Raw genomic sequence first — 12,943 nt, forward strand, 5'->3', positions numbered from 1 at the left:
TGGAGTGAACTCCTAAAGTTGAAAAAAATAAAAAACAGCGTAGTGCCTAAAAAGTGGCACTTGCATCATAAATTTTTGGAACTTACTTTCTTCCGACGAGTTTCCGTAGAATATTGATCCACTCTATGTACTTTTCTTCTTTTCTTTGGAGCTGCAACTGGTCTTTCCTGTCTCCTTTTAGGAGGAAGCTTTCTCTTAGGTCTCTTAGGCGGAGTAAGAGGGGAGCCATAACTACTCTCCTGTACTGGCAGGGAGAGATGTCTGGACTCAGAAAAAAAGCCTGTCTCAACTCACATCAGATAGTAAAGCTACCTGTGCCAGATAATCCTGAAGCATTAATTCTATGGCCTTATCAAATATTTAGCCTTTTGGACAATTTAGGATCTACCCCTTTTTAAAGAGGAATTCACCAAATTGTACTGAAAGCGGAACAGCAGTTACAAGTGCAGACAGCATAAAAGCAAATTAAACTGGTGTTTCAAAAGATAGGTGGGGCTTCTGTGTTTGAAAATACATAGTTATATAGGGGGTATTAGTTATCAAATATTAATTCATTAATATCAAGATTTAAGTTAATTCCAATTACAGCAAAATTCATTGCCCACAAGTTAACGAGTGTCCAGGGTAGAGTACTGGTGGAAATGCAACATTTCACTTGAATGACATTTCAAGTATGAGCATTAGAGGCTGTCCAGTCTCAATGACTTCTGCGAGGCTCCCCATACCAATGTTTTGGCTGAATTAGTGACATGAAATAGCAGTGCCCATCCATAGCACTAGCAGGTACCACTATTGTGTGCCAGATCCTGCACCTCACTGAAATCATCAGAACCCTATTTGCCACTATTTGAGGGTCTGCAGATCAGAGCTATGCAGGTGAGACTCAGTTAACATGGAGCTCATATCCTTCAAATTAGTTGAGTAGGGCACATTAGTGGCAGTTCATGAGAAATTTGTGTTGCTACTTGCTTTATTACCAGCTTTATGGGCATTTTGAGAATTGAATTTCCTAGCAGCTTCAGTGTGGCATCTCACTGGGTAATGCTATTGTTCCTAAATGCACAATTACCTAGATAGACTTCTGGAAGGGAAAAAAAAAATAGAAGGAAAAACAACCCCCAAGATCTAGCTAGAATAAATTACTATCCCATTAATCAACTTGCTCATAATTTTAAACTGTCCCACTCTTGCTGAATTTAACACAACTTGCAGGCTCTTGGCACTGCTCGAGATGGCAAGAGAAGAAAAGAGCTGACAGGCGACACCTATCAGGAGATAAACCACAATCTGCAATGGAGCACACTGAGTGGGCTGGGGGAGAGTTGGAAATTTATGATGCTATTTGAGTTCTATGTACTTAGCTTCTCCCAGTTGCTGAGTTACAGAGCTCCACAAACAGGGAAGGGGAAGAAGGGGATGTTACCATCTGCCATGCTGTTTCATTGCTTCCAACGCAAGCAGCTGGAAAGAAGATTCTAGTCCAGTCTCATTCGTTCTTTCTCCAGAAAGGCATTTTAATAAAGCAGCACCAGAGGTTTCTGTTTTTAAAACGCTTCAAGCTTTGTGCAGTCCTGATGAGAGGAGCGGCAGGGAAAGGAAGGATTCTCATTTTACTGTCTGTGAATGGGCTCAGACAGAGCTCCACAATGCCAGAAACACACGAGCATGGGAGACCCAGGTCTGAATGCTGAAGTGACTGTCTCGAGACAGCATGTTAGAGGAGCAGCAGAAATGGCTTAGCACTGCTAGATTTCGATGTATTTTAGAGCTCTTAAGGTAGTATGTTTCTAGAATATTTTATATTTTAAAAAAAGTTAGCTAGGAAAAAAAAAAAAAAGCCAAGTTCTTATTAACCAGCCAGTTCTTAGTCTTGCTTGAGAAGAGTCAGAACAGAGTTATGGAGGAGGGAACCAAATCCCTCCTGTTTACAGAAGGAAACTGTAACATCACAAGGGTAACTAGCCAGCCAAAGCTTTGCTTCTTGACCTGGATGGACCAACCTACCAGAGTTCAACTGCAGAAGCACAGAGGGAAAGAAAAAGAAAAAAAAAAAAGGCAGAAGTAAATCAAAAGCAAGCATATAATTTATAACTCCCATAACTGCTCCTGGAAACATAATAGAACCCACTGAAATACCTCCTAAAATGTTTTTAAAGCAAAACAAAAAACCAAACAAAACCAAACACAAAATACCCCCACCCCAAAGCAAAAGAAACCCAAATAACCCCAAACAAACAAAACAAAGCAAAACACCCCCAAAACCTAGACAACCAACTCATTCACACTGAAATTCATGCTAGTGGATATGCAAAGTTACACTTACAGAGACTAGCTAAAATATAAATTCCATTTACACAAAAAACACTGGCGATTCACCAATAAATTTTAAGTGTATTTAAAGGGCAATTCACCAATAAAAAATCTAAGTGTATCCCTTTGTTTTAAGACACTCTGCACCTAGGCTACCGTGCATGTCCTGGGAAGATCTAAGAGCCATCTGGATGCTATTAGATCTCTAAGATAACACTTTTAAAATAAATTTAGAACATTATTTGGTATAATCAGCTCAAATAAATATTCACTTTATTCTAATAAAGATTTGGAAGTTTTCAAGGTAAAAAACTATTCCTCAAACTACTAACTCCAGTAAGAAAAATCAGCATGAAATAGTCACTCTTCAAAAGAAGAAATAAGAAGCCCATTGTAAATACAACTCAGAGTTGTTACAAGCTTGTTTTCAAACCTTATTATTTGGTTGATCTGCCTTTGCATGAAGAAAAATTGTCAGTAATACTCAAGATGTCTAACTGCTGCCAGCTGTATACAAGAAAAATGATTTCACAGGGAAGTCATGCTCTTCGTATCAAGCTAAAAGGGATTTTTTTGAGGACTTTCTTCCAGATTATGTAAATTTCATAGCTCCTAAAAAATTATACTGAAACCAGTGTCAAGAGAAACAATATAAAATACTTCCTCTAGCTTTTCTATCCCAAAACCAGGCCCCTAGCAAACCTCAACATCTGTGTACTTACACAGCTGTAATCGTTTACTTAGATTTCCATTCACAAAGTTTGGTCCACTGTTTGAACTGCAAAGCTGCATATGCTCTTCTGCTAACCCATCTGTTCTCAATTTGCTAAAAATTGATTTCATGGTCTTCTTGTGTTTAATACAAATGGTATAAAACTATCTATTTGCAAAACTCTCATAAGCTATTAATTCACACTTACAAAGAGCTGAAGCTTTGTGTTGCAATTAGAGATCATCCTTCAGATAACCATCCACGAGAACCCCCATTCAGGAAGAGCCTTTGGGGGCTTTTTGCTTTTATAATGGCTTTTCCTATTATGAACACTTTGTTACACTTCACTTCTTAGACTCTTATAATTAACCTGAAAATAGGTTGCCACATTAGATGCTAAGCAGGTTTGTTAAACACCACAATTTAAAGAACATTTTCAATGCCATCATCTTATTATTCCCCCTTTAAATTCATGGAAAAAAGCTCCACAACTCTGTTCAGAAGGAAATGGCTTTATCCAGATAAATAAAATTAGAGTTTTCAATCATAAGGCACATATAGTAAGTGTAACATTTCACTAAAAGGAACTATAAAGCATTATTAAGAAATACATCATTAAATCAGAGAGCTCTCATTACCAATACCTTGCCTGACTGAATCAGACACACTCCTGTTCTGAGCCAAATGACAACAAGGACACATATCCATGTCTGTCAATTTAGTGAGTACTGGCAGATTTTAACCCCTGCATATCCAGAAAACGGACAGCTTCTCTCCATCCAACATGGAGCTTCATTGCTGATTTGGAATAATTCCTCACACCCATTGCTCTAGGACCATGGCTCAAACTGCTCCACGGGGCTGCTACCCACAGCAACTTCATAACCACTGCAAACTGTTTAAAACCAGTCCAAATCACTCAACCATACTAAAAAATATTAATGCTGCTTCTCTTTGCTCTCTCCTCCTGTCAAGAACAGCCACCAGATGTAAACCAAACAAATAAGAAACTACTGCTGGGTACCTGGCTGCTCAAGGAGATTGGCATTTCCTTGCAGAGGGCAGGCATCTGATACACTGCTCACTCTTTGAAGACTGAAAACATTTCCTTACCCTTTGAAAATCTTACATAACCTGAAGTCTTGTAATGGGAATCTGCATGCATGCATGCCTTTGCACTGAAACTAGGGGACCTTTGCAAGATGTCAGACATCATTGGAAATGCCAGATCCCAGCCACTCAAAGCAGGATATTTGGGTACACCATTTACTTTCCCTTCCCACATATCCCAGGCAAGTGCATTATCTTTAAGTTCTTGTCACCTGGACAGTGTTGTCAGGGGAAACAATACCCATTAGTCCCAGCCAGCTACACAAAGTCAAACAAGGGGTTAAACTAACTGCAGCATGTTGCACATAATTCTTCATTAAAATGCCTTATGGTGCTTTAAAACTTTTTCCAAACTCAACAGTATGGTCCTGAGGGAACTGTATTGGAAAAGCTTTCTGAATCCCTGTAGAGCCCATATGAAACTAGAACTAGCAGCCTTTTACATTTCCTGGCAGACTGGAATTATTACTTTGGCTACTGCTGGCTGTCAGCTTTAAAGAAAGCTTTTTTCTTCTCTGCATTTTATCCCAATATTTTCTGTATTATATTTTAATTACTTTTCAGAAGGATCAACTGTTAGAGGAAAGTTAAATTATGTGGTTGCACACAAACATATTCCTGTCTTTGCCAAATAAATCTTTCCATTTGCATTATCCTATCACACTGAGAAACAGTCTCCTGAAAGGCACAGGCAGTTCCTTCTCCCAGAAATGAATTTTACACGATAAATCCTATAGAAGATAACTTTTTTTTTTTTTTTTTTCCCCTGGCAGAGGGGAAGCATACTGCAGAAACAGGTGAAAACAAAGTTGCTAAAAATGTTACTCATGAGAAGCATCAATATTTCAGGGGGAAAAAAAGTATTAAAGACACCTGGTTTTTCTGTAGGAAAAAAAAAATAAATCTGTGCTAACCTCTGAGTTGAAAGGACCATATCTGTGGCCAGCAGCATCTGGTTGCTCAGAGTAGAAGGCATAAACATAAGGCCTGAAAGAAAGAAAGGTTAGTTTTCCTTTGGCAACATCACAGAAACACAAGCTGGCCAGGTCAAGTCAAATTGAGTCAGCTCTCCAATGAGACTTAGCTCTACGGAAAAAGAACTGCTTCTCATTCATAGAATCCTACAATTATTTAATAGTTCTTGGTTTCCATGGTATGATTAGTTGTTTTGCAGCTTTATTAAACCCAAGAATTCAGGCAAGGAGGCACATAGGGTATCATCTGAGGATATATGCTCATTCTAAATCTTGTAGGACAAATCACAACAGCTGAGCCTTGCAGCAGCATGTGGGAACTTGTGTAATAAAACCCACTCATAATTAAAATCTTAACATTTTCCTAGTGCTCAGTGTTCGGTTCTACAACTGCCATTGCCTGTAAGGTTGTTAAACCATATTAGGCTCAGTAGGATAAGAACAATCCAAGTTAATCCATGTAACTACATGCTTTTTGGTAAGAAATAAATTCATACCATATATTTATTTGGAAGAATCAACCTACTGATGGTTAAAAGCTGGTATGAAAAAAGCCCAAAAAACCCAAACCAAACCAACAAACAAAAAAACCCAAATCCCAAAGAACTCACACTAAACACAAAATGCAAGCAAATCCTTAAATCAGTGATGGCTTGTAACAGACAAAAATAAATTTCAGAACTAAATTTTTGCTCACTCTTCCAGCTACTCATAAAGAGAAGACAAACTAGCAGTTATCCAACAGCAGATGACAGGTGAATTACCTTTCATTGTCTGGAAGGGTTAACCACTGAAGTATTGTTAATATTCTCCGCTCATGGGGGATGACACTGGACCACAAAATACAAAGATACACTTTGTTATCATAGAAAACAAAAAGCATCAACAAAATTCTTGCTATGATCTGAATTCAATATGAACAGAATGTATCATAATAGCATAATTTGCTTTCAGCATGCTGTATCTTCCTTGTTGCTTAATACTGATTCTTAATTTGCAAACAGAATCACATCAGATCTCCTGAATGTCTACATACTCCAAAACAAAGTTGATTAACAGTTCACAAATGTAGTCAGAACTCAAAGCAGTAAATCTACCTCTTCTAAGCAGCAGTGAATAAAAGATCCATTCTGGTGGCTTTAACCCAGATGAACCTTTTTGTATGCTGCCATTGTATAGCTGGCATGGGTAAAATCCACTATATTGCTCACATCAGTGCAGGTTTAAAAAACCACCCTGCTCTGGTAGTATTCCATTTTCCTGTTTCAAGACCCTGAAAAAATTTCCGTTGCCTTAACATTAGCCACTGAGGGCTAGGCTGGTGTGAATCACTGCAGAGCCATCTGAAACACCAGACCAGCAGCACAGGGAACCCTGAGAACTTCTCACTCTGCCGAACACACTCATCTCACTTTACTGTTTGTGCAGTGGTTGCCATTCTCGCCTGGCTGCTGAGGCCAAGTTCATGCTATGAGAATGACCAGCCTTAGAAACAGCTGTAAAGTTCCAAATATCTCATCAGAGAAAAGCTCTGCAGGTCAGTGACCACGCAGTCATTTTAATACAATAGCACAGACAGTCCAGAATCCATTAGATCAATAGCAGAATCCCAACACAGGAATCGGACACCACCATCAGTCACCATAATGAACTGAATTCAGCACTCTTTGTAAACCTCTGGCAGAGAAATAGAGATGGCAGCAGCCATCTGGAAATACCTTAGTTTTTAATGCCTTGTAGAAAAAAGTAGTCCTGAGTCTCCAACTACACAGAGAACTTAAACCATAAAGATGAGAATTTATACTAAAATTTGCAAATAAGGCAAAATTTTAAACTGGATTAGCAATTTTGGGAACTGTCTAATTTTTATATTTTTATTACTTGTGCAATATGGAAAAAAATCCATTATTTCAATAACTCATTTCTGACTAAAATCTTTTGAAAACTCTGTTTTCCCGAGTCTGCCTGAAAATTCTCCCAAAAATATTCTGTGTATCAAATGAAATAATGCAGTTTTAAGGCATATACGTTTCAATCATACATAAATTGGCTGCCTTGCTCCCTTACTAGTGCCATTCATACAACCTGTCCTTGGCTACCTTTTTTACATTCTATATCCCCAGGTATGCATTGGCCAGGGTGTTTATGTAGACTGTGTAGCTACAGAGCTTAGGAATCACATTCATTTTTTGGTTTCTAGAGCACCAGAGTGGAATGCTATCAGATTTCATCTTGCAAGCCTAAACCTATCATCAGCTTATGGTGTGTTCTGTAATTCTCTCCACTTGCTTTATGAAATTTAGAACAGTAAAATGTATTATTTCTAAAGGAATCACAAAAAAAAAAAATTGTCAAATCCCCTTATTACTTCAGTCTTGTAGCTTAAACATTTTCTTTGCTCCTGCAATCCTGCCAGAAGCTGTAATAAAAAGACTGATCAACATGAATTCCTCAAAAATTATCAAAATTCATTCGTTTTTGGCTGTAAAGACGCATTTCAGTGAGGACAAGGGAAAATAAGTTGGAATCATTAAACAAGAGAACAAACAACAAAGATCCTCAAGGCTGTCTCTTAGGAAAGGGAAACTGGATGTCTTGCTCAAAGGACAGACTATTGTAAAATGAACGAATCAGACTTTTAAGTCAATTAGACTGGTGATGTCAATTAACATAAAAGCACAGTAAGAGTCTTCCATACTCAGAGGACTAAGAAGCATTGCTTGCAATATTAAGGAAGCAAAAAACACACTTTGAAGTGAAAGTAATTTTTCACATAGTCACACATCTTTTCTTTAGACAACTGTTAAAAGTCAGTGCATGAATCTAAAGCAGCAAACTGTAGCATCAGCTTTACTTATCAGAAACTTTGCACAAATTAAACAATAGAGGGTTACAGGTAGGCTCCAACCTACCGAATGCTTAGAGAAAGGAAAATAACTTAGTCAACGCTTACATTGAATTAATTCTGAATTATTAGTTAAAAATCTCCAGAAAACATAAGGTACTTACATAGACCAGAAGAACGTGCCAGCTTTCACCCCTTGCTTGGCTGCAGTAATCCAAATCTAATGAGGAAAATATAAGAGGATTAGAATGTGTTCAGATCTCTTAATGACTCTCTGAAATCAAAAGAAAATGTTTTCGAGACACATTCTTCTACCCCGAGCCTAGAAGTGAAAATTGCAGTTTTCAGCCTCAGCTCTAATTTGGAAACACAGAGTGACAAACCTATGCAAACTCTGTAGCAGTGGGTCAGCTGCTGTGCTGTAGACTTTCACCCCTAAATCTCTATGTTGCTTTTAATTAAAAGCACTAAGTTTCACGGCCATGAAATCCTCCAGTATTTAATTTCATTTTCAAAACCCAGCTACTACTCACCTGACCCTTTTAGCATTGAGGTTTTGGAGGATACTCAGTTAGAAAGGAACATACCTTAACACTAATCAGTGTCTGCATAAATGTCCCTCTTCCAATTATCCTACTATCGGTAGCCATCAATAGAAAATGTGTTAGAAGAGAGCACATAAAAAAGACCACAGAGAGTGACGACAAGGTGTTAAGACTGGAGGGGGGACACATTCCTACACAGATGTTTAAGAACTTCTAAGGCTGACCTAATGGAGTGATTGATGGAAATCATGGAAAAATCTCCATGAAATTTTCAATCATTTTTTCAATCCTTCAAGTCCCTCTTATTTTTACAGCTATAAATCAGTTTGCAGCAGAAAGCTTTGCAATGTAGTCATGCATTCCATGAAGGTATCTTTAATTTTGCTTGGTTTAAAACCTGCTGGTTTTCACTGGGGCTAGGGTACTGTTCTCATACTTCAAAATAGGTTATTAATCCTTTCTCTTCCCACTTGTACACAACACTCATGATATTCCCCCCTATTACTTTTCAAACAGGAGTTTGTTAGATCTCTCTCGAATGAAAGTGATACCATACTCCTGGTTATCCTCATCACCCTCTTTCTCTTTTCTCTCTTTTGACTCTATACAAGGCAGGGGAATGACAACACTGGAACATCAGAAATGTTCCCAGTAAAGGAAAGCAAACAATGAGCTTAGTTTAGCTCGACAGAACTAAATTTCTCTTGCAAGGAACTATCCAAATTATCTCAAAATTCAGTTCAAAAGTCGCAATGGCTTAAAGGCTAGCACTGTGTATAGAGCTAGGTTATTTCCTCCCATTATTTATGCAGACTGCAATGTATATACTTCATAAGGAGTTAAGACAAAATGTAGCTGACTTACACAATAATTGCAGGTTTTTGTTTACTTTAGGCCAACTCTGAAAATACATTCAAAGTCCCTGTACCTTGCTCAAACAGGCACTTACAAATTGTCTTTTGGACACACATCATTCAAATGTCGTGCCTGACTAATTAACACATGAGTCTTAATTGAGATTGATTTGGTATAATAATGAAAGATCATTTGCACAATGAGGCTATAGTTAACAGCAATTACATTTGGATACTGTAATTTTATTTATGGGAAAATTGGTCATATTTGCCTTTCCACTGCCCTGAACACAACCCTTACCTCTCATCTTCCATTCCACCAAATCTGACTGGACACAGTCCAATTAAATTATACCACAGCTATAAAAGGTCATTTGTTTTCATTTTCTCCTCTAACTTTTTGATAATGTATCTTTTCCAGTGAAAACTACAACCAGAATAACACTATAGAAATTATGTTTTCCTAACTATGTGCAGCAAGATCAGGAGTAGAATGGCCATGGGTCTAGAGCCCACTTCATGTTTTCAGGTGCTTCTCCTCAAGAATCTGATTTCAGGCTTGGTTAACATTTACATACACTCAAACTACCACCCAACAGGGAGTCCCCCAAACATTTCCCCAGCCTGTGTGCAGCCCCGGCCTTCCACCAGAAACTCAGTTTGCATGGTGACAATGATCACAAGATGATGTTGCTACACAGTAACTGCCAAAAAAAAAAAAAAAAAAAAAGGAAATTGCTTTGAATTTATATAGGAATTTGCGGGTTGTAGTTGAATAACAGCAATACTCTTTTCAGTATCTCAAGACACTGAAATTTGAATTTCACAGGATACTAGCTCTGACAGGATGGGACAGAGGGATGCAAGTGAACAGGAAATAAGAGGAAGTGTGCCTATGACCCAGTGACCATGTCACTGCAGTCAGAAGTATGACAGCAATGCAAGGATGCTTGTTTGTGCTGCATAGGTAAGCACAGTCAGGGTATATAACCAGCCTAGATACTGTCTAATTAAGGCAGTTATTCATTACATATTCATTAGTGTATCACGGTATTCCAGGTGAAAAAGGGCCCACACTTAAAGCAATTACGTTTTCCTTTGCATTGCAGATTTATTCGTAGAGAAAAACCCAGTCACGGCAGAGGAAGGAGGTCAAAGACACATTCAGCATGAAATGCGTGTCAGCTCCCACTGTCGTAAAGCTCTGTCTCGCTCTACTTGGAAAACCATTGTCCCCCCAGGAGATTCACTTTTCTTTAAAAATGTCTGTGTTCCTGCAAATTCTAAATAATTTTGCAGCTATCTTTGGGAAGGTACCAACAAACTAAGTCCAGGGAATTCTGTGTTTGGCTTTTAATACCTGCAAACTCTAGTGCTTCCTTGTGCTTTGACCCACACAGGCCCAAACTGTCCAGTCTGCCTGGTTGTCTAAATGAGACCAGCCTCCTTCTATTTCTCAGCAGCTGAAGATGTCCCACACTGCTCCTGTCCTAGCACAGCTAAATTCACCTCTGACCCTGTCTATTTTAGGCAATGGTTTTAAACATGTGCCAAAAGACACTCTCCCTTCCAGCCAGGCAAGCAAAACACTTGTCATCCTGACAGATGAATAACTGGATCATTGGTACATTGCCAAGGCAGCCAGCACATCTGTGAGAAAGTGGTCGCTGTATTTTTATTCTAGTTGAGCACAGAGTATGGTTCATGAACATCACGTGAAAACAGCGTGCACACCTGTCTGCACTGGGGTAATGCACATAAGTGGAGATCACTCCCAGCCTGCAGTCCTAAGAGCGCAGCCTAAAGGCACCCAGACTTCAGAGAGGGAAAAGCTGCACCTGCCAGTATTTCACCTCAGGAATGCAGCCATTTACATTGGCATTAGCTATTTAGATGAGTACAGGTGTCTGCCGCACTTGAAATAAGATGAATACCTAAGACAAGGATCTGTTGAAGTCAAAAATCAGCAAATCAAAAGGCCCCTATCTGTCTACAACATCTGAGTGAGTCTGAATGACTCCATCCTGACTTTGGCAGGCAGAGCCTGATTCAACTCAAGCTTACAACAAGCCACTACTGGACTGCTGTTCTCCTTTGTTTTTTAAGGAGAAGGAAAAAAAACCCAAAACCAGCCAGGCCTTTGATTTATTTAAACCCAAACTAAGAAAATCCAACACTATCCACTATGATGTGCTACTCAGCAATACATTTGTGGATGTCTTTCAGCATGCACAGAAGCAGCCATATCAAGGTGGAAGAATTTCTATTTGCATTGATCAAGCTCTAAATAAAACACTCAGCATCTTTTAGAGTTGAGACAGTGTTGAGGAATCTGTTTCTATTAGAAATACCCTTTGTTACCCAGACTCCTTAGTGGATAGGCAAAATTAGACAACAGACAGGAGCAACTGATGGGAGTATACAAGTTTATTTACTACTTTGGCTATAGGATAATAACTCCAGTAGAAATGTTCGTAGCAAACTCTTACTGCAGCCTTATCACCAGTGAACACTTCTCACTGTATTTAAGTTAAATTCATTGTCTTTCAAGGTAGACTACAAGTTGTGCAGGAGGGCAGAATAGAAAAAAAAAAGTTACCAGATTGCCCTCTCAACCTTGTCCATTCAAACCAATTGAAATTAAGAAGTAAATAAAGGTTGTTGTTCTGCAAGGTCAGTACCATTTGTGAACTTATGCAATTTATTTGTGATACATGATTACATTGAGTTTAACTGTTAATATGTCAGAATTTTACAGTCAGCTGCTTAACCATGTCAAATCGCCACTCTTGGCTTGCATAGGGGACAAATTTAATTGTACTGCAAACTATATAAAGGCCATATTTCTGAATTAATTTGCCTAAGCAGAGAGAAGGGGAATAAATATTTAAAAAATAGTAGGAGATCAACCACTCTGTTTCATGCCATGCCATGGGATATCAACAATATCTAGCTTTTCCAATACAGGAAGACCTGATAAATTATGCAATCACAGATTCAAACCTAGTACATTGGCACATGTCCCAAGAAACAGTATACATGCCTTCCTAGATATATATGAAACATAACCTGTAAGTTGAATTAATTTTATTTTTATATCCTCTATGTTGAATGACTACAATTCTTTTCCTTTATTAATGGAGGAAATTAGACAAGGCTAAGCAATAGGTCAGTTGTGAATACCATATAGAACATATAGAAGGTTCTCCCTTCTTTTTACTGCTAGACACACTTGCACACAGGTGTGCAAGTACTTCATCCAGAGTTATTCAAGATAGCTGTGGAATGTTCTTTGAAAACCTGCACAGCAAGTGGGACACCTCCCTAGTTTTAATCCTCCATGAATAAACAACAGCCCACAACTTCACAAAGGCTGACACGTATTTGATGTGTCAGATGCATCAAAGGCTGATGAGGCAATTGGAAATCCCTTCCACATCCAGCCAAGGTGAGAAGGAGGAAATCACAGCATTTCCTACAATGTGTACAAGACTGGGGCAAGCATGTAGAATTAATACCACTCCTGCACTATTTGAATTTGTTCTGCCAACAAGGTAGAATGCAGAATGGCCCCTTCCACACTTCTCACGTGA

General features: G+C 38.6%; 1 protein-coding gene across 1 annotated transcript in view; it reads right to left on the bottom strand.

Annotated features, from left to right (window-relative positions):
• The window catches only part of ENPP2 (ectonucleotide pyrophosphatase/phosphodiesterase 2), a 56,456-nt gene that overhangs the window by 25,218 nt on the left and 18,295 nt on the right, over positions 1-12,943 (bottom strand). The window contains 3 exon segments of the mRNA XM_083860613.1: positions 5,047-5,119; positions 5,871-5,936; positions 8,116-8,171. Coding sequence (XP_083716739.1) covers positions 5,047-5,119; positions 5,871-5,936; positions 8,116-8,171 — 195 coding nt within the window.

Source organism: Zosterops lateralis, assembly GCF_965231275.1.
Source record: "Zosterops lateralis genome assembly, chromosome: 1".
NCBI lineage: Eukaryota > Metazoa > Chordata > Aves > Passeriformes > Zosteropidae > Zosterops > Zosterops lateralis.